General features: G+C 41.4%; 1 protein-coding gene across 1 annotated transcript; it reads left to right on the forward strand.

The window, feature by feature from the left end:
• Positions 1 to 812: 812 nt before the first annotated feature.
• On the forward strand, positions 813 to 19,419 carry thbs4b (thrombospondin 4b). Its single transcript, XM_084935535.1, has 22 exons — positions 813 to 1,247; positions 5,019 to 5,216; positions 5,590 to 5,849; positions 5,967 to 6,069; positions 6,202 to 6,284; positions 6,402 to 6,453; positions 6,826 to 6,977; positions 8,260 to 8,397; positions 9,680 to 9,757; positions 9,852 to 10,004; positions 10,081 to 10,185; positions 10,275 to 10,382; positions 11,487 to 11,646; positions 12,535 to 12,653; positions 13,119 to 13,171; positions 13,264 to 13,457; positions 15,523 to 15,701; positions 16,307 to 16,355; positions 16,450 to 16,646; positions 16,757 to 16,929; positions 17,110 to 17,249; positions 17,576 to 19,419. Exons 1-22 carry the CDS (start codon positions 1,169 to 1,171, stop codon positions 17,632 to 17,634), a joined length of 2,832 nt encoding a protein of 943 aa, XP_084791661.1. The 5' UTR covers positions 813 to 1,168; the 3' UTR covers positions 17,635 to 19,419.
• The last annotated feature ends 1,012 nt before the right edge of the window (positions 19,420 to 20,431 follow it).

Genomic DNA, 20,431 nt, shown 5'->3' on the forward strand with positions numbered 1-20,431 from the left:
AGGGCAGATAAAACTCTGAGCGCCCTGCTGCTGACTGAATGGAGTCTGTAACAGTTCACAAGCATGAAAAAAACCCCAAAAAACAGTGCGGCTGTATTCTGGATAACCACAAGGAGCACCTGTATTGGCGTATGGAAACTGTGACTCATTTGGTGTTGTTTGTTGCTATAGGTACTCGTGTTTATGCTTTTAAGTGGGAACATCATCTTGTAGCCACTAAGACTTGAAAGAGTACAACATAATTAATACAGGTTCTGTGGTAACATGGAATTAGGCTGGAGGAACTTACTTAAAAACATAAAATGGAACAGGGAAAGAAAGAGGGAAAAACAAACAAGGCATAAGTCTGACCTGAGCTTCCTCACCTCTACCAACTGTGGCCGGTCACGCGGTGCCAGACATGCTGACGACCCGGAGGCCATGTGAGCCAGCAGCCTGTCTGAAGCTCTACTGGCCGCTTAACACGGCTTGTTGAGGCACGAGCAGCAGAGCGCTTGTTTCCTGACCTTGCCCAGGGATGGAAGTGGCAACCAGGGGCAGATAGGAAAGGTGTTACATCTGATCCCTGTAAGGAAAGTTAAAAAAAATCGGTCTTTTAGTTTTTTCAGGCAGAGTGTTAATAAATACTAGAAGTCTGTTTGCTGGAAGTGGGAAACACATTTTCAGAAATTCACCCCAAGCTTGAACTCAAGAGTCTAAAAATATTCTGACTCCGGTCTGGTTTGAAACGTGTTTTTGGTGGCCAAACGTGGGTTCCTAGACTCTAAAGGGAGCAAACCGTGTACAGCAGATTTGTGAAGGCGCCTGTGGGAATTGGTAGCAGCCAGCAGGAGCCAATGCAAAGAGTTTTCCCAGGTCACTCCTTCTCTGCATGGGGCCGCCTGAGGAGGGTTTTAAAAGCAGGTTCTGGCCCTGTTGCTCCTCCCTCAATAAGACTCCTACAATCCCTTCTTCACACACTCTCCCTCTCTCGCACACACACACACACACACATAAAAGCAGTCAGCACCCTCTATTGGGCTTAACATGACAGTTTTGCCTCATTTTTGATTCAGAAAGGAAGACAAGTACACAGATACGCCTCAACGGGGGGAAACTGCCGGTGTTTCAGACACATTTAAGTAGCTACAAAGAAAACTGCAGATCTGGGACCAGTTGGAAGGACAAAATGAACGTGTGGACGGCCCTCACACTGGCCTTGCAGCTGCTATTAAAAATGTGCTTACACGTGGAAGCACAGGCTTTGGGTGAGTGTCTTTTTTTCTCTTTTTGAAGTGTTTTGAGTCGCTTTTCATGTCAGTTATTTAAATGTCAGTGCATTTTTTTTTAATTTGGATTATATGGTTGCTGCTTGGGATGACAAAAAAAATCAAGAAGTGGAAAAACATCTTTCTTTCTTTTTTTTTAGGTTTACACAAACACACATAAGGAATGATGTCTTTAAGGTTTCTTTTATTTTTTTATTTATTTCTGACACCCTGCCTGCAATGTAATCGTTCATTTTCATTAGCTGTCAGAAAAGATTCAATGGCTCCACCACTCAGTATTTTAACACACTTATGTATGGATTTTAATGCATTATGGATGAAGCAGACACTGTGAAAGAGAATATCATATGCAGGCCCAAACACAAAAAGATCAGACAATGTGTGTGATACTCACTGAGGTGCGAATAAAATGCTAAATATCCCAGTGAGTTGTAGAAGATATGGGGCAGTCAAACGCTTTTATTTGGGCTGGGTGTGTGTGTTTCTGACAGGAAGCAGGCAAAGATAAGAAAAAAATATTAAAAGTAGACAAAAGTTTGAGTATTAAATCCCACCATCTTTCCGCTGAAGTAAAGACATCCTGATTTTGATATCCATCTAGCCGGATCTGCTTGATTACTTCGGCTCGGGAGATTCAGCTTCCTGGCTCGTTTTAATTTAAAGAAAATCCCAGCTGGGTCACACACATGGGAATAATCAGAGATGATCTGGGTGCAGTATTGAAGTTCAAGACTCTCTTCTCTCTCACACTGTCTGACACGCGCTTGCAGTCACACACGCACGCACGCGCCCGCATTTATTCAAGGTCACACACAAACGCGGGGCTACGTGACGCATAGAAATGTTGGCGTTTAGAGTTTATCGCCCTTCTTACAAACCCCACCAGGTGATTGATGGCATACCTTTAAAATGCCCATTAATCCCTGGAGTCTTTTGGCAAATAGGCGCCTGATGGTATGTATAAAACAAGTCCAGATTAATGGAGTTTGTCATCTATCATTTCTCAGGCTCATTGTCTGCGTGACCACAAAACAAGGAGTGAGATCCATTTAAACCAGCCAAGTCTGATTTTAGGTGCTCAAAAATTACATTCCATAAGCGTTATCTATGTTATTGATTAATATTAACATCTCAAGGATGGCTCACTGAGAGCTGATATTACTGAAGTTCAAAGCGGACTCTCTTTCCTCTGGGCCATCCTCCAGGCCGAGCTATATCAAACTTTAAAATGAGGTAAAAGGGGGGAATATCCAGCTCTGCTTATCTTTGCAGAGTTTATGGTGAGTCTTAACTCACTGTTTAGCTCGGCTGACAAGTTCAGTTCAATGCAGTTTTTACTTATATAGTAAAGGTGCATTATATTGTAAAAAAAACAAAACAAACCCCTACATTAATAGAGAGAAAACCCAAACAATCAAATGACCCTTTACAAGCAAGTAACTGGCGACAGTGGGAAGGAAAAACTCCCTTTTAACAGGAGGAAACCTCTGGGACAAACCAATAAGGAGTCCACCACAACTAGTTGGGGTTGAGAGGAGGGGGACAGGACGAAAGACACGCTGTAGAAGAGAGGGGGAATTAATAATAACAGGTGGCAGAAAGTCAAAGCCAGCAACTTTTTTCCATTCATTTTTCTTCCGCTTACAATTCAAATGTCAGCGTGGATCTAAGAACAAAGCTGAAAGTAAACGTAACCTAAATCAGTGATAATGACAATAACACATAGAGTTTCTGTGTATATATCTTTCTGTAAATGTACACACGGCTAGCTGATTCATTGATTCACGTAGGCTGCGCTCATCCAACAGAATATATTTCATCCAGTTTATTTAGTTTCACTTTTTAAGAATAGACACAGTGTTAGCGCAGAATCATGATGGTCTCCTGGAGAAATACACATTACAGAATACTGCTCTGTGTTTACAGTGGGGGGAAAAAAGCTTTTGGACACTGCTCAATGTGTGCTTTGTTCTTGTTTGAAGCTGCGACATCAGTGCAGTGGGTTTCTGGGTTTATGACAACTCCCCATGTCAGCACAGACCATGTGATCTGCTTTCCAACATTATCGCACCGTAATGTTAAAGATCGAGGGTATTAACAAGTAAATCAATTAAAAACACATACAGCAATGCAAAAATAGCAAGAGAAATGCTGAAAGCACATTTTTACTTAGTTTATACTTATTTTAGTTTAGTTTTTACTCAAGTTTATTCAAGACTTAATAGAAGCCAAAAGGAAAGCTAGTGTTAGAAGTAAAGTAGGAGTGCATGTGTAGTTACATTTGTAAACACTTACATATCTTAAAAGCGACAATATGTCATGTGATGTTTAAAAATGTCTAAAAAAATACACATAAAAGCCTAATATCGTTTGAATATCATGGTTTTGGTCCTGGGTAGCTAGATGACTCTTGGCTAAATGTGACTTTGCTTCTTCTGTTCTATACACTACGATGTTGTTAACGTAATTACGTCACTGCTGTTATGGCTGGCCTTTAAATGTGATGCGATAAATTAAAGCTTGCCACACAGAAATGCTCGAGTGCGAAGCATGTGCTGAAATGCTAAAACAAGGAATGCCAGCCATTTGCACTCTTTACAGTAATCGCACCGTGACAGATTTATATGCTGGTGTTAAGGAAAGGTCAAGACACTGTTTTCCTTTATGGCTTTCAGCTGAACTAGTTTTATGAAGCTTGAAATCTGAGGTTAATCGGGGGGTGAAGTGAGGCACTTTCTCAGGGTCTCCTGTGTATGACAGCCCTGACCCTGCGAAGCCCTTTGTCCAGAAGACTTATGAAAAGCAGGACTGTGCGCTTCGTGTGTGTGGATGCCACTAAAGACACGATGCCCACATCGAGCTTCCTTTGTTCTCTTTTCTTTTCTTTTTTTTAATATATTAAAAAGTTCTTATCTTGATAAAAACCAAACACAAAGGATTCGAAAAGCTTTACATTTTTAGTGGAAGTAGTGTTGTCAGCACGGTGCAAGCAGGCATTTCGGTGGCTTAGTCTCACTTATCTGCGCACATATTTAAAGGCTCTGTGTTGTGTCTGACAAAACACAAGGGACCCCAGGCAGACGAGAGAGATAAAAGAAAGAGCAAGAGATCTCATCTGGGGCAATCTTGGCTGACAACAGTCAGCGGAAGCATTTGGGAGCAATTTCTGCTCCCTCACGACAGAGGGCCGTGCGGACCGTTTCAGTGGTACTTGTGTATTCATGATGGTGCAGATGCGGGACTAGAGATTCAATGCGCATCCTCTTGTGGTTTGCCCAGCTCCCAAGCCACTTTATTAAAAGGAGACTCTGACCATGAGCACCAGTGTTCTGCTCCTCTCTGGCTTTTTAATTTTAAATTGCCTGTCAGTCGAGTCAGAATGTCTAAATTTCACTGTGCTTTTGTCTGCAAGCGGAAGCTCCATCTCATTTTACAATTCAAACAGTTTTAAAACAAACCTAAAAGAAGATCATAAAAACAGCACACATCTAATGCCACTGTATGCTGTTTACTTACAAATCCGCCTCCTTTTGATTTGCCTGAGCCGACCCAGCCTGCCAAGTTTGCGCTGACTGATTGACGCAGCGTCTTGCCAGAGCATCTAATGCTGGGTCAACATCATCATCTTCTTCTTGTCGACTCGGAATGTGTTTACTCTCGGATCAGAGCGCCGCTGCGGGTTGTAAATATTCACATCATCCATTACTCATGTGCTTTCCCGTTTCCCTGCCTTGCTATCTGTCTCAACAGTCTACGATCTGCTCACCTCACCCGACTGCCTGCCAGACCTGCTGCAGGGGGGCCTGACCGGGCAAGGGGTGAACGAGGCTTTCATCCTAACCTCCTTCAAGTTGCAGCCAAAGACCGGAACCACTGTGTTTGGCCTGCACAACCCCAGGGACAACAGCAAGTACTTTGAGTTCACAGTGATGGGGAAGCTCAACCGAGGTAGGAGGACATCAAAGAGGCGCTGGTTGTTTAAAGCTACGCCAATCAATGTCTTCATATTAAAAATGGATTAAACGTGATAAGGGTTAAAGACTCTGCAGACAGACCTGAAATCCAGCAGCCAGTGTTTGCCCCCACATGAACTGTACTGAGTTTGTGCCCCAAACTATTTTGGTTGTGGCCAAATAGCTACACAAATAATGACGTTGCTGTTGCTATGTGCTAAGACGCAATCCAAGCACAGATAGAGAAACAAATAGCAAACAATATCAATGCTTAACATCACATAAACCCTTTACAGCAACACAGTCAATTTTCCTCTATTCATTACCTTTTCTTCTTTCTTCCTCTTCCATGCCGTGTCCTCTTAAAGCCGTGTTACGGTACTTGAGGAGTGACAAGAGGATGGCCTCTGTCACATTCAACAACCTGGTGCTGGCAGATGGCCAGCAACACCGACTGCTGTTCCACCTCAGGGGGCTGCAGCAGCAGCAGCAGCAGGGGCCAGGCGGGGTGGAGCTGCATCTGGACTGCAGGCTGGTGGAGACAGTCAGGGATCTCCCTGCTGCCTTCCAGGGTTTGCCAGCAGGCTATGGCACAGTGGAACTAAAGACCATGCAAGCCAGAGAGCAGGTGAGCCATCGCTTACAATATTTCCACACAATAGTGAATGCCCTTCTGTCACGATAATGACTCTGTAGGTTTCCAGATGGCTTAGCTGTGCACTTTCGCTCGATTGATTTTAAACAGGAAAGCTTAGATGAACTAAAGCTGGTGGTTGGGGACTCATTTGAAAACGTTGCGTCGCTACAAGACTGTCACTTCCAGCAAAGAGACTCAGTTCAGACTCTGGGTAAGGTTCTTTCTGTGGAAATGTCAGTGAAAACACTCTCAGCGATAGGAAATGTTGAGTCAAAGGGGGGCAGACTCTGAGAAGCCCTTAGCTCTGTTTCAGCTGAATAAAATAACAGTCCTTCTCCCTCAGGGGTCAACACAAAGCAGCTGTCCAATCAAATGCTGGAGTTAACGAAGGTGATAAATGAGCTGAAAGACGTCCTAATTCAGCAGGTAACCACCTCTTAGCAGTCCCTCTGAGGCCACTTAATCTCTGCTCCGTCAACCCTGACCTCCCTGACAGCTCGCCTGACCGAATATAAACTTTTGTTCATTTTTGACCCGTTCCAGGTTAAAGAAACATCCTTTCTCAGGAATACCATCTCAGAGTGTCAGGCCTGTGGTAAGATAATGTCTATAGTAGCTGTCAGTCATTGTAGAGAGGAAAATTGAGGACCAGTTTCCAATTGTTTAATTTATCACAGCTGATCACTTTCTTTTTTTTTCATAATCTCATGTTGTGTCACAATGCAAATAATAATGGCACAAATGTGCACATTTTAATTTAATGGAAGACTTTCTTTTTGCTTTGTTTCTGCACTGACCCCTCAGACTCAAAACTCTCTCAATAAATTAGTTATCCTATTAGCAGATCGCACATGATAATGGTATCAGTACATCCTTATCAGTATCCGTGCCTACATGATATTTTGATATTACTGAATGAATAACAGATGGTTAAAAAAAAAAAATCTTTATTTCCTCCTATTTAAAGGTCTAGGTGGCACAGAGGTGGTGAAGCCAAGGTGTGCACCGGGTGTCTGTTTCCGTGACGACATGTGTATAGAAACAGCAGAAGGTGTTGAATGTGGACCATGTCCTGATGGATACACTGGAGATGGTTTTAACTGTGATGATGTCGACGAGGTAAAGCTCAATATCGCTCTGTGTGTGTGTGTGTGTGTGTGTGTCTTGCCACGCCTCTGCTCTCATGACAATCAATATAAATTTACGACCTGTGGTGTAAGGGCAAACTGTCGACATCCTTTCGAGTATTTATGGCTACTACTTGGGCTGCTGGTTTATGAGATTATAGCTAGGGTAAAGACAGATAAATGTTTTGAGTGTATCTATTTGGCATAGCAGCAAGTTCATATTAGTGGTTTTGGATCCCGATGAGAAACAGTGTGAATTAACAGGCTGCGATTAAGGAGTACACTCAAATACACCTTGATGTCACTGAATAATGGTGGCTCCAGAATTGATCCATAAATGACTTTTTTGACGATCTGTTTATAGGTGAAAGAAATGCATCTCACTGTATTTTTTCTAATGTATATCCCATATATGATGTATATCATAATATGCTGATTAGTCAGTAAGATAATGATTAGAAGCGATGTAAAGTGGAAGTTTTGCTACCTTTGCGACGAGCCTCACTGAGTCATCGACTCATATCGGGCTCCTTTCATAACCTCCTCCTGAATAAATAGACATGGACACCGGCTGAGATCGACAGTTGACTAACAGCTTACGCTCACGACAAAAGAAAGTTGTTTGCCCTGCAGCAGCCACTGTAGCTAGGATTATGCATTATTGAACTGGAAGGTGCAAGAAAACAGAATTCATTCAACTGCAATCTACTGACATCTATTGGTGACATTTTACACACTGTAACTTTACCAAAGATCTAGTCTGGGGTCTTAACCAGAAGCTTACCATAACACATCCATACAGATGTCTCAGAGCTGTACTCCAGTGCATTATTGTGTCTACAAAGAGGAACTTTGTCATTTTTCCCACCTTCAAAAGGTATTTGAATGAGTTTACAGAGATTTTTTTCACCATTTTCAGCAAATACAGACTGAATGGCAGTGGGTCCATCAAACTGGAACATGAGAAGCAAAGATATTTCACACAGGCTAATGTTCTATAATTTAGACTATGACCAAAAAAGCAGGTAAAGGCAGAACTTTCTACAACAAGATGGAGAACCTTATGAGGATGGCAATACAAGATTGTGTGTTTGTGCGTGAGTGTTTGCCTGTCTGTCTTTTCTGTTTGCACTGACCTCTTTTCTGAGGACTGGGCCCTTCAGCATTCTCTTTCTTGCATGAGCAATGTCATCAGACCTAAAAGCTTTTGGGGAGAAGCCCTTTGAGAACCACATACATTTTGCAGCTCAACAGAGTTCATGTCCTTTCTGCAGTGTCAGTTTAACCCCTGCTTTCCTGGAGTGCGCTGCGTCAACACTGCCCCAGGCTTCCGCTGTGACGCCTGTCCGCTGGGCTACACCGGCCTGCCAGTGGAGGGTGTGGGCATAGTGTACGCTCAGACCAATAAACAGGTAAGACAGTGGATGCATCATGAAGGAAACAGAATATTATTATCAGTGTATATCAAAAAAGACACACACACATACACAAAAATGGACTTAACCTCTTAAGCCCCAAGCCTACCTGATCTCCTGCTTTTTGCCCCCGTATCAGGGGGCATTGGGGCTTAAGAGGTTAAATGTAGTCTGAATCCAGCAGCAGATTGCAATATGTTGTTGATCTTACCATAAAATTATTTATTTAAGCATCTAAACAATAAAGGAGGGTTCTCACTTCAAAAGAGCAAAGAGCAAAAAAGTTCAATCAATAAATGTGCCAACACAAGTGACTTTTACTTTAGGTGTTTAAAAAAGTTTGCACAAACCTATGGGGGTTTTCACTGGAGTCCAGTCAGCCAGTAGATCAGGTCTGTCAAGCTCATTAGATATCATGTGCCGCATAGAACCCACTTTGACCTCAAGAGGGCCGGGCCGTTTAATCCCTGAGATATCTTAATATAAGAAAAAGGGCAATTTCAGTGGTAAATCTCAGTTTTTCTACCTGAAATGCAGCTGTAGTGAATGAAAGAAATCTATTGGCACAAGTAATTGTTTATTAATTACTTAATTACTTTAGTGTAGTGTAAATGGCCACGGGCATGGTCTTTATCAGTAGGAAAAATTGCATTACTTTTACAAATGAGTTAAAACTCCAGAGTTTTACCCAACTTCACTTTTTTCCAACACCATACAGTGGGTCGGTTTGTCTTCTCCGGGCCAATTCTGGCCCCTGTGCCTTATGTTTGACAAACTTGGTCGAGAGCAATGAAGACACCAAATTTAAAACATGAAGAAAACATAACTTTTCCACCTCGTTGGACTGCTTTCATTATCTCCATCATGTCACACAGGATTAGCCACACTAAATGTTTATCTTGATGCACCAGATCCTGATTGGCGGGAACAGATGGATATCGTTTTTTTAATTTGCTGATTTACGTTCTACTTCCATGCTTATTTATTGCTCTGAATTTGTAAATATGACCTGCAGTCTGCAGCGTGTTATTTACCCTTTTAATGCATTTTAGATTCCTACAAAATAAACACCTAAAATGCCCGATGTGCATAAATTACTCCCACTCTAATTTGTGCTCTAATACTGTAAGTATTATAAAGCACAGCTTCAGCTGTTTCGGGGCTTTAGAGGATTTATATGGCATCCTTTGTTTTGTTTTGGGGGGTATTTTTTACACGTATTTTTGGAGCAATTAAATCTGAACAAGTTGTTACAGTCTGCTCATTTTTTACAATCCAGGTCTGTGATGACATCGATGAATGCAAAGGACCTGACAATGGAGGCTGTACTGCAAACTCGAACTGCCACAACTCTGCGGTAAGAACACCGTTGATGTATTGTATGACCATTACTACAGGTCTTTATTTCTACTCAAAGATGCTCATGTGCAGTTGTCATAATTCCCGCACAGGGCTCCTATCACTGTGGTAGCTGTAAGTCAGGATTCACAGGAGATCAGGTGAAGGGCTGTAAGCCGGAGATCAGCTGTGGCAACAGCCTGACCAACCCCTGTGATGTCAACGCTCAGTGTATCGTAGAAAGAGACGGATCCATCTCTTGTCAGGTAATATTCTTCATCACTCAAATGCTCATGTGCAGTATATGAATGAGTTTGTAAGAAGCTTCATTTGTCTTGTCAGTGTGGAATTGGCTGGGCTGGAAATGGATACCTGTGTGGAAAGGATACGGACATTGATGGATATCCAGATGAGAAACTCAAATGCAAAGATCCAAACTGCAGAAAGGTAACCATGGTGCAGGTTGTCAAGATTAGCAGCTTTGCTGTGGCAGGTATATCTTTATTTAATCATCATACTGTCACATGTCTTTGCAGGATAACTGTGTCTTTGTTCCTAACTCTGGTCAAGAGGATGCCGACAGAGATGGTTATGGAGATACCTGTGATGAAGATGCAGATGGCGATGGTATTCCAAACGAACAGGTCGGTGGCTATCTCGCAACAAATGCCTCTAAAACATATTATACCTAAAGATTCTCATTTTTGTTTGTCTTGCTAATTTTCCTAGATTGATTAAGCTTGTAAAAGTACTAATACCTCCTATGTGTATGTGCACTAAAATGACTGCTGCTCCTGGCAGATGGTTATTTTACGACTGTAAAGTGGGCAAAGGGGCTAGCCTAGCTCTGTCCAAAGATTACAAAATCCACTTACCGCTGTTTTCCAAATTCACCTATTAACATTTCATATCCACAGACACCACATTTATGCACAGAAATGTGGATGTAGCAACTTTGAGGTCACCCACTGGCTACCTTTACAAAGCCACAAGTTTGGTGTGGATACAACCATTTGCTGACATCAGGGTAATCGCTTGCTATTTAGATTAGCAAGATGCATTGGGATACTAATGCTCGCTTACGAAAAAGACTTAAAGCAAATTAAACTGCCTGGAGAAACTGAACATCCGATATTTAGAGTGTGTTTAATTACCATCAAACAAAGCCAAAATCCTTTATAAAGTATACCTTTAACTCTTAAAGAGGAACTGCAAATTTTTCTACTTAAGGGCCAAAAGTTGCTGTTTGCTGTGGGCAGAAATATGAGCCAAGTGGCACTGAATTCCCCCATCATCTCACCCCATACTAGTACATGTCCATGCTAGGTTATTGTTTTTGGCTTTTTTCTGCTGTTGGCAAAATTATATGCTTAATGACACTGAGAAAAGTTAAAAGTGTGGGCGGTAGATGTCATTCATATGACCAAAAACTGTTTTGTTTTTAGTTCACTTCCAGGTGGTTGCAAAGCAACATGATGATTTTAACTGATATCCCTAACAATACGAATCGGGGGCTAAGATGTACCTATGTGCTAAGTTTGGCTACTCCTAATCATGTTGACAGTACAGGCAGCCAAAGAAACAAACAAAAGATTTCATGTTTTATAATAAGATGCACAGTGATATCAATCTCATAAAAATCGAAAAGGTTTCAGCCCTGAAGCATACAGAGGCTTACGCTTTACCCACCATATGACCCACTCACATGACTCATAAATGAATATGTGCACACGCTCCTTCTTCCTCAGGACAACTGCAGGTTAAAAGCCAATGTGGACCAGAGGAACAGCGACAAGGACAGCCACGGCGACGCCTGTGACAACTGCCGCCTGGTGGAGAACCCCGACCAGAGGGACACTGACGGTGATGGCAAAGGGGACGCCTGTGATGATGATATGGATGGAGATGGTGAGGAGAGAAATGACATCACTGATGCTGACGCTCTTGTTATATAATCAACATCACTGGAGGCTTTTGCTGTTATGACTTCTTACCCTGCACTCCCTTTTATGATTCCACTGCTGTGGTCTCGTAGTGAATTACTCACACCGATGCATGCAACTTTTACAGTTAGTTACAGATCCCTTTGTTATTTAAATGCATCACTGTGTAGTAGGATAGATTTTGTATGCCAGCTCAGGCTGAATAAACAACACCGTAAAGAAAAAAATAAATGATGAAAGCCGATAGCAGGCTGACCCCAAAGCGAGTACAACCTTTGATCACTCAGCAGCGTGATTATACCTCATGAAGCCCCCACAGGACAAGAAGATAGTTCTTCCTTCCACTGCTGCTGCTTGACCTTTATGCATTAGTAGTGCTGCTACTGCCTCCCTGTGATGAAGTAAAATACCATCTGAATGCAGATTCTCCGGAACAACATAGAAAATGCAACAGTGCACCCTAGTGGTGATATTAGAAAGATCAGCTTATAAAATCATTTCTTTAGTGAGACAGCAGCATAAATCTGTTGCTCGTGTTTCATGATAAAGATGACTCTGTCAGTAATACAGCTTGCTTTCCACAGGTATGCTGCTGTGATTATATTACAAATAATACAGCTGATTATTTTCTGGAAAATAGTGACCCAAACTCATATCTGTCTTTTAAAGCAAGATATTCAGCCCACTGTTGCAGAAAGCAAACAAATGCACATTTTTACAGCTGACATGCAGGATTTACAGTCTTTGTTGACTTAACTGACTGCTCATCAAATTCTTTGCACATTTATATATTTTATAAGCCCACTTGGTGGTAGTTTGAGTGTTAAATGACTGTCACCTGATCGATGTGCAGGTCTGAAGAACTTCCTGGATAACTGCCAGCGTGTCCAGAACAGAGACCAGCTGGACCGGGATGGAGACGGGGTGGGAGACGCTTGTGACAGCTGCCCCGACATCCCCAACCCAAATCAGGTCAGTCATACAGGTGGATGTATGGCGGTCATGTAAATTAACTAAATACACTGACATAAGGATAGTTTATTTGATTTTGCTCGTAGTATTTAGTGTTTGATTCACTAGATTTATCTAACCACTATAGTTATGAGTGAGATATGAGATTTCAAATTCAACATCTTGTGAAATACAAAAATATACTATCAACACACTGTTGAAGTGCTTCAAACTTTCTGTGCTCCGTAAAAAAACACTAACAGTTTCTTTGAAATAAAAGGAAAAATGATCTAATGATCAGAGAAAAGTCAGATAAATGCAGTTTGTTCTATAGTTTGTAGTTCTAATATGTCATTCAAAAGGTCCATATTACTGCTGAACGAAGCTGTTTGCACTGTGCATTTACCTTTACAAAAATAACATCTTAACTGCAGGATTAATGTTGTATTTTCACACTTGTCTCGTTGCTGTCTGCTCTCTCTTCAGTCTGATGTTGATAATGACTTGGTTGGGGATTCCTGTGATACAAACCAAGACAGGTGATAACACTATCTCGATATCTACAGTACCAGTACAGCTTTTATTCATTTATTTCAATTTAACTCATGTCACTGCGTCGCTTCCTGTGTAGTGATGGCGATGGTCACCAGGATACCAAGGATAACTGCCCACTCGTGATCAATAGCTCTCAGCTGGACACTGACAAAGACGGGCTGGGTGACGAATGCGATGACGATGATGACAACGACGGGATACCGGATGTTTTACCACCGGGTCCAGACAACTGCCGGCTGGTACCAAATCCTGATCAGATTGATGATAACAGTGAGTTTCAGATTGTCCCCTAATAATTAAAAAAAGTGAGTTTGTAGGGATGTTCAGTTGTTTTTGTTGAGACGTTTGGCTAAAAAGCAGATTGATGCTGAAAGATTAATGGGCATAATTTCAGGAGAACGTCTCTCTTCCCCCTGCACTGTTACTGACATTATTTATTTCACACCCACGCAGATCAAGCAGTAGCAACCTTGGGCAGATTAAGTGGCAATTTTTGCGAGGAGAAAAAAAAGCGCAATTTTTGCGAGCCTAAACTCATTCGCCAATTTTATGACTCGCTGTGACATTACTTGTGTGAAAATGGATTCTGAAACTAATGGGAGTGGAGTGTCAATTCAAATAAAGAGGGGCAAGGCCATTTTTTCCCAGCAGTCAGAGTTCAGCGAGGCAGAGTTGACAGACCATTACTTACATTATTACAACACACAACCTTTTCTTGTGTAGCCAATTGTGGTAGTAGCACAGTTTTAATAGCCTAACAAAACTCAAAAGTCAGATATTTGCCCTTAATTAATAATCAGTGCCCTTTTAAATGTCATGTGTCCAAAGCTGTACTGTTAGACGAATGTATTTTTGCCAGCTAATATGTAGCATCTAGACCTATGAATTAAGAAATGGTATTGCTCCCTTTGATTTAGATTCAGTTTTCTTTTGAAGTTTATCGTACAGAGGGTTTTGTTTTTTGTAACTGCCATCCAGGGCTATTGCTGTCCCCTGTTGAGCAGAGACCAGAAGGCACGTAGCCTGTGTCGTGATTAGGGTTTCTTTAGTTTGTGTGTCGTCTGGTGGTTAGTTGCTGTTTGCTCCACACAACAAAGTGATTCATTCTTTCTGCCCTCACAGATTTTGTTTCCCCCTCGCTGTCATTCAGGGGCATTTGATGTGTGGCACTCTCATAATTCCCACCAACTACATAAAAGCAAAGTGGTTCCCTTTGACATTATAATCTTTTTTCTAGATTTCTACTCAATCGTGCACTCTGTGAGCCTGTACAAACTACTCTTACTGAAAGGTAGCAGTCCATTCGTAACATTATGTGTGGTTCTACATTACAGAATAATGTATGGTTATCACAAAATCCCAGTTGCAAACGTGGACGGCTTATGTTTGTGTCTCGGTACAGCATTTAGGAAGAATCAGACACATTCAGAGCTGATTTTGACTTATTAAAGACTCAGCGAGAAGCCATATCAGTATATGTCTGTCGTACTGGAGGGTGTGGACTGCAGTGAGCTTCACTAAAAGGTCTTAATTTTTCAGCAATTTTTTTTAAAACTGTGTGACAACATTTAGTGCATCGATTCATCCATTTTCATGTGCTTATTTGGGACCGGGTTGCAGGGGCAACAGCCTATTCAGCCACCTCCTACAGCTTATCCAGGGGCACACTGAGGTGTTCCCAGGCCAGCCAAAAAATATAATCTCTCCAACGTGTCCCCGTGATCTTTCACTGGGCCTTCTCCCTGGTGGTGCCCAAGAGGCATCCTTGTCAGATACCAAAACCACCTCAAATGGGTCCTTTCAATGTTTAGTAGTGGCTCCACTCTGAGCCCTTGCTTGAATGAATGAATGAATGAATGAATTACTAGCCCCATCTCAGGTGCCCTTCAGAGAAAGCTCATTCTTGTCAGTCATTATCCATTCAGATTCAGGAAAGGAGAGAAGTTAATGGACCAGGTTTCCCTACCCGGGGCAGGGTTACCGTGGCCCCACCCTGGACCCAGGCCTGTGGAGGGAGCTTGAAGGAGAGTGGCTGGTGGCTGGCCCTTAGCTCACATGGATTAGGCATAGGCCTGCCCTCCTGGATGCCCACCACCCACAGGAGTAACTAAAGGGGTCGGGTGAAACGCATCGAGCAGAGGCCCTGGCGGTCTATCCCCGGCTATCAAGGCTGGCTATTGTGTAGTGACAAAGTACAGTACTTGAGATCATTTATCCAATGAAGTTGCACAGCTTCTGAGATATTTTGATCATACACTATTGTGTTTCCAAAGTAAATTAAAGATTTGAAACTACTCATGCACCAAATTTTTAACTGTACTTTTTAACTTTTCAGGTGACGGTGTTGGAGATATTTGTGAGTCTGACTTTGACCAGGACAAAGTGATAGACAGGATTGATAATTGTCCTGAAAATGCCGAGATTACCTTGACTGACTTCAGGGCCTATCAGACTGTTGTGCTGGACCCTGAGGGCGATGCCCAGATTGACCCCAACTGGGTTGTTTTGAACCAGGTATGGACATTATTATCACTGATCATTCAAATTTATCCATCATAGTCAGATATTTTTATATACACATGCTTGACTTTACTTGACTTTTGTGATTTCCCCAAGTGTTTTGTTGTCCAGCTTTGCTGTTTTGGTTCACTCTTACCACTCTCCTTGAATAGATTTCTGGTCCAGCAGGCAGCCTTTTATTGCCAAAAAACTCTAAAAACCCACACTACACTACATGTTTAGACACACTTAGTCGGTAGCTGATGAACGTGTTGGTGCATTTAGCAGCTAATGTTCAGCAGATGTTGCCCTCGGGAGCTGGAAGAACAGAAAAATTACGCTGAAAGCAGGGTGCTGATCTGTATTCAGTTTGTGGCCAGAAACTGAAAATAAAATCAGAGCTGCTAAATGTGTATATAAGGCACTTGCCAAATCAACTTGAAAGGTCGTGTTGTTCACAGTGTGTTAAAAAAAAAAGAGTCACGGCAGCTTTAATTCATGGCCTAAAAAAAGTACGTGTGCAAGCACATTTTAATAAACCTGAAATGCAAATACAAGCTTTGGAAATTAAAAGTTTCACGGTGCATCATTCATCATTAAAAACATCTCTTCCTTATCAGGGAATGGAAATCGTTCAGACCATGAATAGTGATCCAGGACTTGCTGTTGGTAAGGTGTATTTAGCTTTTTTACCTGAATATCACTTTTTGTGTTGTGTGCAAGAAAACGTATCTAATGCGCTAGTTATTCTTTCTGATGTCAGGTTACACGGCTTTCAGCGGCGTGGACTTTGAGGGGACTTTTCACGTGAATACAGTCACTGATGATGACTACGCTGGCTTCATCTTTGGTTACCAGGACTCATCCTCCTTCTACGTGGTGATGTGGAAGCAGACTGAACAGACCTACTGGCAGGCAACCCCCTTCAGAGCTGTGGCCGAGCCCGGCATACAGCTGAAGGTGAGAGGACGAGTCATCTCACTTTAGTTTTACTCACTCGACCTGTCTTACACATTCTTGTTTTCCTTCTGCTTCTACAATCGCCTTACTTGTCTCTGCTTCTGCGTTAGGCTGTGAAGTCTAGATCAGGCCCCGGCGAGCATTTGAGAAACTCACTGTGGCACACGGGAGACACCACCGACCAAGTGCGCCTGCTGTGGAAGGACCCGAGAAATGTGGGCTGGAAAGATAAGGTGTCCTATCGCTGGTACCTGCAGCACCGCCCACAGGTTGGATACATCAGGTATTATAAAATTCTTACGGCTTCCTAAATTTTCTTGCCAAGAGCAAGATGAGACGGTCAGCATTGTGTGTAGGTGCAAACTGTATGTTCAGCCATTGGAAAGCCAGGCTGGCTGTTTCTTAGTCTTAATAGTTGTAATTTAATAACTAAGGTAAAAATCCCTTGTTGTGCTTTGTGCAGAGCCCGCTTTTACGAAGGAACTGAGCTGGTTGCAGACTCCGGCGTGACCATCGACACGACCATGAGAGGAGGACGACTTGGCGTGTTCTGTTTCTCGCAAGAAAACATCATCTGGTCCAATCTGAAATACCGCTGCAATGGTAAGGAAATCAAACGTTGCAACATAATTTAAAAATGGGATAACAATGCTAGAAAACTGTCAGTAGCTTCATTCTAATTTGGTGTTTAGTGCAGGTAATTAGCAGAAAACTATGCTAATATGCTGATCAACATTTTACCAAAGGGCTTTCTCAGCCTCACGGAATGTGCAGCATCTTCCTGCATGACCTCTGAGACTAGCTGTCTGCGACAGCTTTATATTCCATCTTATTACATAAAGACTGCAGCTGTGAAGAGAATTAGTTTGACCTTGCTGCATATGAGATTTTAAGCTTGTCTCATAACGCCTAACTTGTCACTTCCGCAGACACCATCCCGGAGGATTTCCAGGAGTTCAGCACTCAGCATGGCGTCGACTCGCTCTAAAGCCAACGCGAAAAAAATACCACTGCAGAGCTACGAGGAATGCATCAGTGTGTACGTGCGAGTGTGCGCACGTTTGTGTGTGCAGTGTGGATGCCTGTGTCTGTGTTTTGATGTTTACGGCTTTTGTGCATACATGGCCACAATCTTTGTACTGTGTGTGTATTTTCTCATGCTGTCTCATTTCTCTTAAATGTCTCTCTCTCTTTTTGTTTGATGGTCGTTTTCTCAAAGACACGAGCTGAGCTTTTAGGTTTAATGGATTTTATCAAATACATTGCAATATGACATGACACGAGGACAACAGAGACAGAAAAACGGGTGCCTAAAGTGGAAGAAAACAAGCCCGGGGAACAACAGTAGAAGCTAATTGAAACTCTTGTAAATACAGAATAGACTGCCTACAAAGCAAACTCGGAAGGATTCATTAACACACATTAGCCACCTTCGTTTATGTTTCATTATGCGACTGTGATGTAAAATTTCCCCCCTTAGAAATCCTGCATATTTGATTTTTACCCTTTTGTATCTCTCTGTAAAACATAATCCTTTTCACAGTTTCCTCATGCAAAAAGTTACAAATTGACATGCTGAAGAGTCTCTGGTGTAGATGACAATGTGCATTTGATGCATTTGATCTCCTGCACAGTTATTTTAGTTATTTTATCCAAACTTGCGTCCATATTCAGAAAATTCAAGTGTCTTTTATTTTGTCTTCTACCCTATACTCTTCTTCTCTTCCTCTTAGTGCCTTACTCATGGTTAAATCATCTTGTAAGCTGAATCCTTACCAAAAAAATGTAGCATAAGACACCATAACGCTGCATACAGTTTTATTAGTTTTGTTTCCCCTATACTTGGAGTTGTTCTTTTATTATGTTTTTTTCATAATAAATTCTACATTTTCCCAGGAAATAAAGTGAGATGTTATCATATAATAATTTTTACTACTACGCAGAAGTCATATTTGAATGCTTTTTGGATATACAGTGCTTAGCAGATTTCTTAGACCACCTGTCATAAAAACCAAACTAAAAAACACGTCTTTACATTTATTGGCATATAAGGAATTAAATTCACCTTTTTATACCCAAATTTAGCTGGTACATTTTCTTGTCAGAAATGGAAGTAAATAACTGTCAAAAGAAAAAGAAAAAAACAAGCTTTGCTGGGTTTTTTTCACCTTTTCTTGTATTTCAATCAATTTGAAAATTCATTGATAATAACAATAATTGTATTTTAGCATTTAAAATATATTATGATACATTATGAAATATAATTTCATCATTTGGATTAACCATTAAAGAAATGTAAAAATAATTTTGGTAATTTCCAGTACTACTAATATAGGACAGCTCTGACATAAAGCTTAGATTGGGTGGTGGGTCATTGTGTTTGTGGGGTCAATTTTTTCTTTGTTTTGTTTTTTATAATAGCTACCAGAAAATGGGCTGATCATGTTTCTGGTCTCGCTCACTCTAGAAGGCCAGTTTAGTTTTACATGGTTTTCTCTTTCTATTATTTGAACCTTGAGATTTTGATCATTTCACTTATATATATATATATATTTAGTCATGAACCTGGCCAAAATAAATTTTCATTATAATGTGTAGAAGTATTTTCTATGTAGCCCACTAATTACTTTGAGATAAAGATATGTTGTATACACATAAAGGACATTTTGCTGTTATTTGGGTTTGTTATTTTATAAGTTGTACTAGTCTGGATTGTTTGACCGGGTTCAAGAATCATACAGAATTTTTAACATTATATATTTTTAAAAAATCACGTATGCGTGCATTCATTACTTTTCAAGGATGGGCAATTAATTATCCCAAGGGGCTACATGTCAAACTGGGACTGTTATGGAAGCCCCGCACCAATAAGCTTAATTCACTTCTGTTCAATAACAATGTTATCTCTTTATTAGCTTATTGACTCCATGACAGTCTTAGATCCTCATGTGACCCCTTTGGAAAAATGAATTGCCCACCATTTACGCTGAAAGTGCTGTTTTGTTTTGATCAAAGGGTCCTAAAATGCCACTGTAGATCACTCTGATGGAACATGTGTTAATTAAAGAATCAGGCAGACCACACGATGCCTCTGAATCTCACCAGTGGGAACTTTGCATTCACCTGGAGGTAGAGCTGTTTTATGGTGAGCTGAGACCAGAATTTGGATAAGCTTTTATAAATTGGATTTGGAAAAAAATATGCAAATTCAGATAAGGTGCCACACTTTTCATCGTGACAGGAATTTAAAATGCTGCAAATGGTGTTCAAGAGCAGCAATTGGGACCACCGCTTTTAAGACACAGCAGCAATCTGCAAAACTGTGTGTGTGTGTGTGTGTGTGTGTGTGTGTGTGTGTGTGTGTGTGTGTGTGTGTGTGTAAACTCAAACAGTGAAAACAACACAAAGTAATAATGAAAAATCAGCACAGTGTTTTTGAAGATAATAGCCTTGTTGTCTGAAATACCTACGGACACATTCTTTGTTTGATGGCTGTTACAGAGAAAAGTTATTGATCAGTTTCCTTCTGATCGCCTGGCTTTTTTGTTTGCAGTTTGAAAACTTACTGTGGAATCGTGTTGAGTAGTTTCCATATTTGTTGCCTGTTTGAAAATTGCTATTGTAGCAGGGAGGAAAAGAGGTTACCAGCAGAGCTGAAGAGATCAAGGGGTTCAGTGCAAGCTGCACAGCATAAACACACCCGGGCTTTCATTGCTGAGAATTGTGACCGAAGATGTTGATGATAGAACAGTGGGAAGCTCTTTGGAAAATCGGCTTTGATCACT

The sequence above is a fragment of the Perissodus microlepis genome, chromosome 7 (genome assembly GCF_051167445.1).
Source record: "Perissodus microlepis isolate ML-2025 ecotype Zambia chromosome 7, ASM5116744v1, whole genome shotgun sequence".
In the NCBI taxonomy this organism is placed as follows: domain Eukaryota; kingdom Metazoa; phylum Chordata; class Actinopteri; order Cichliformes; family Cichlidae; genus Perissodus; species Perissodus microlepis.

What these genes read in the sequence shown, in the direction of transcription:
- thbs4b (XM_084935535.1), top strand. Translation starts at nt 1,169, where the DNA reads ATGAACGTGTGGACGGCCCTCACACTGGCCTTGCAGCTGCTATTAAAA. An exon ending in AGACTCAGTTCAGACTCTGG is followed by an intron (nt 6,070 to 6,201) that starts GTAAGGTTCTTT and finishes CTTCTCCCTCAG; the next exon opens with GGGTCAACACAAAGCAGCTG. An exon ending in TGATCAGATTGATGATAACA is followed by an intron (nt 13,458 to 15,522) that starts GTGAGTTTCAGA and finishes TTAACTTTTCAG; the next exon opens with GTGACGGTGTTGGAGATATT.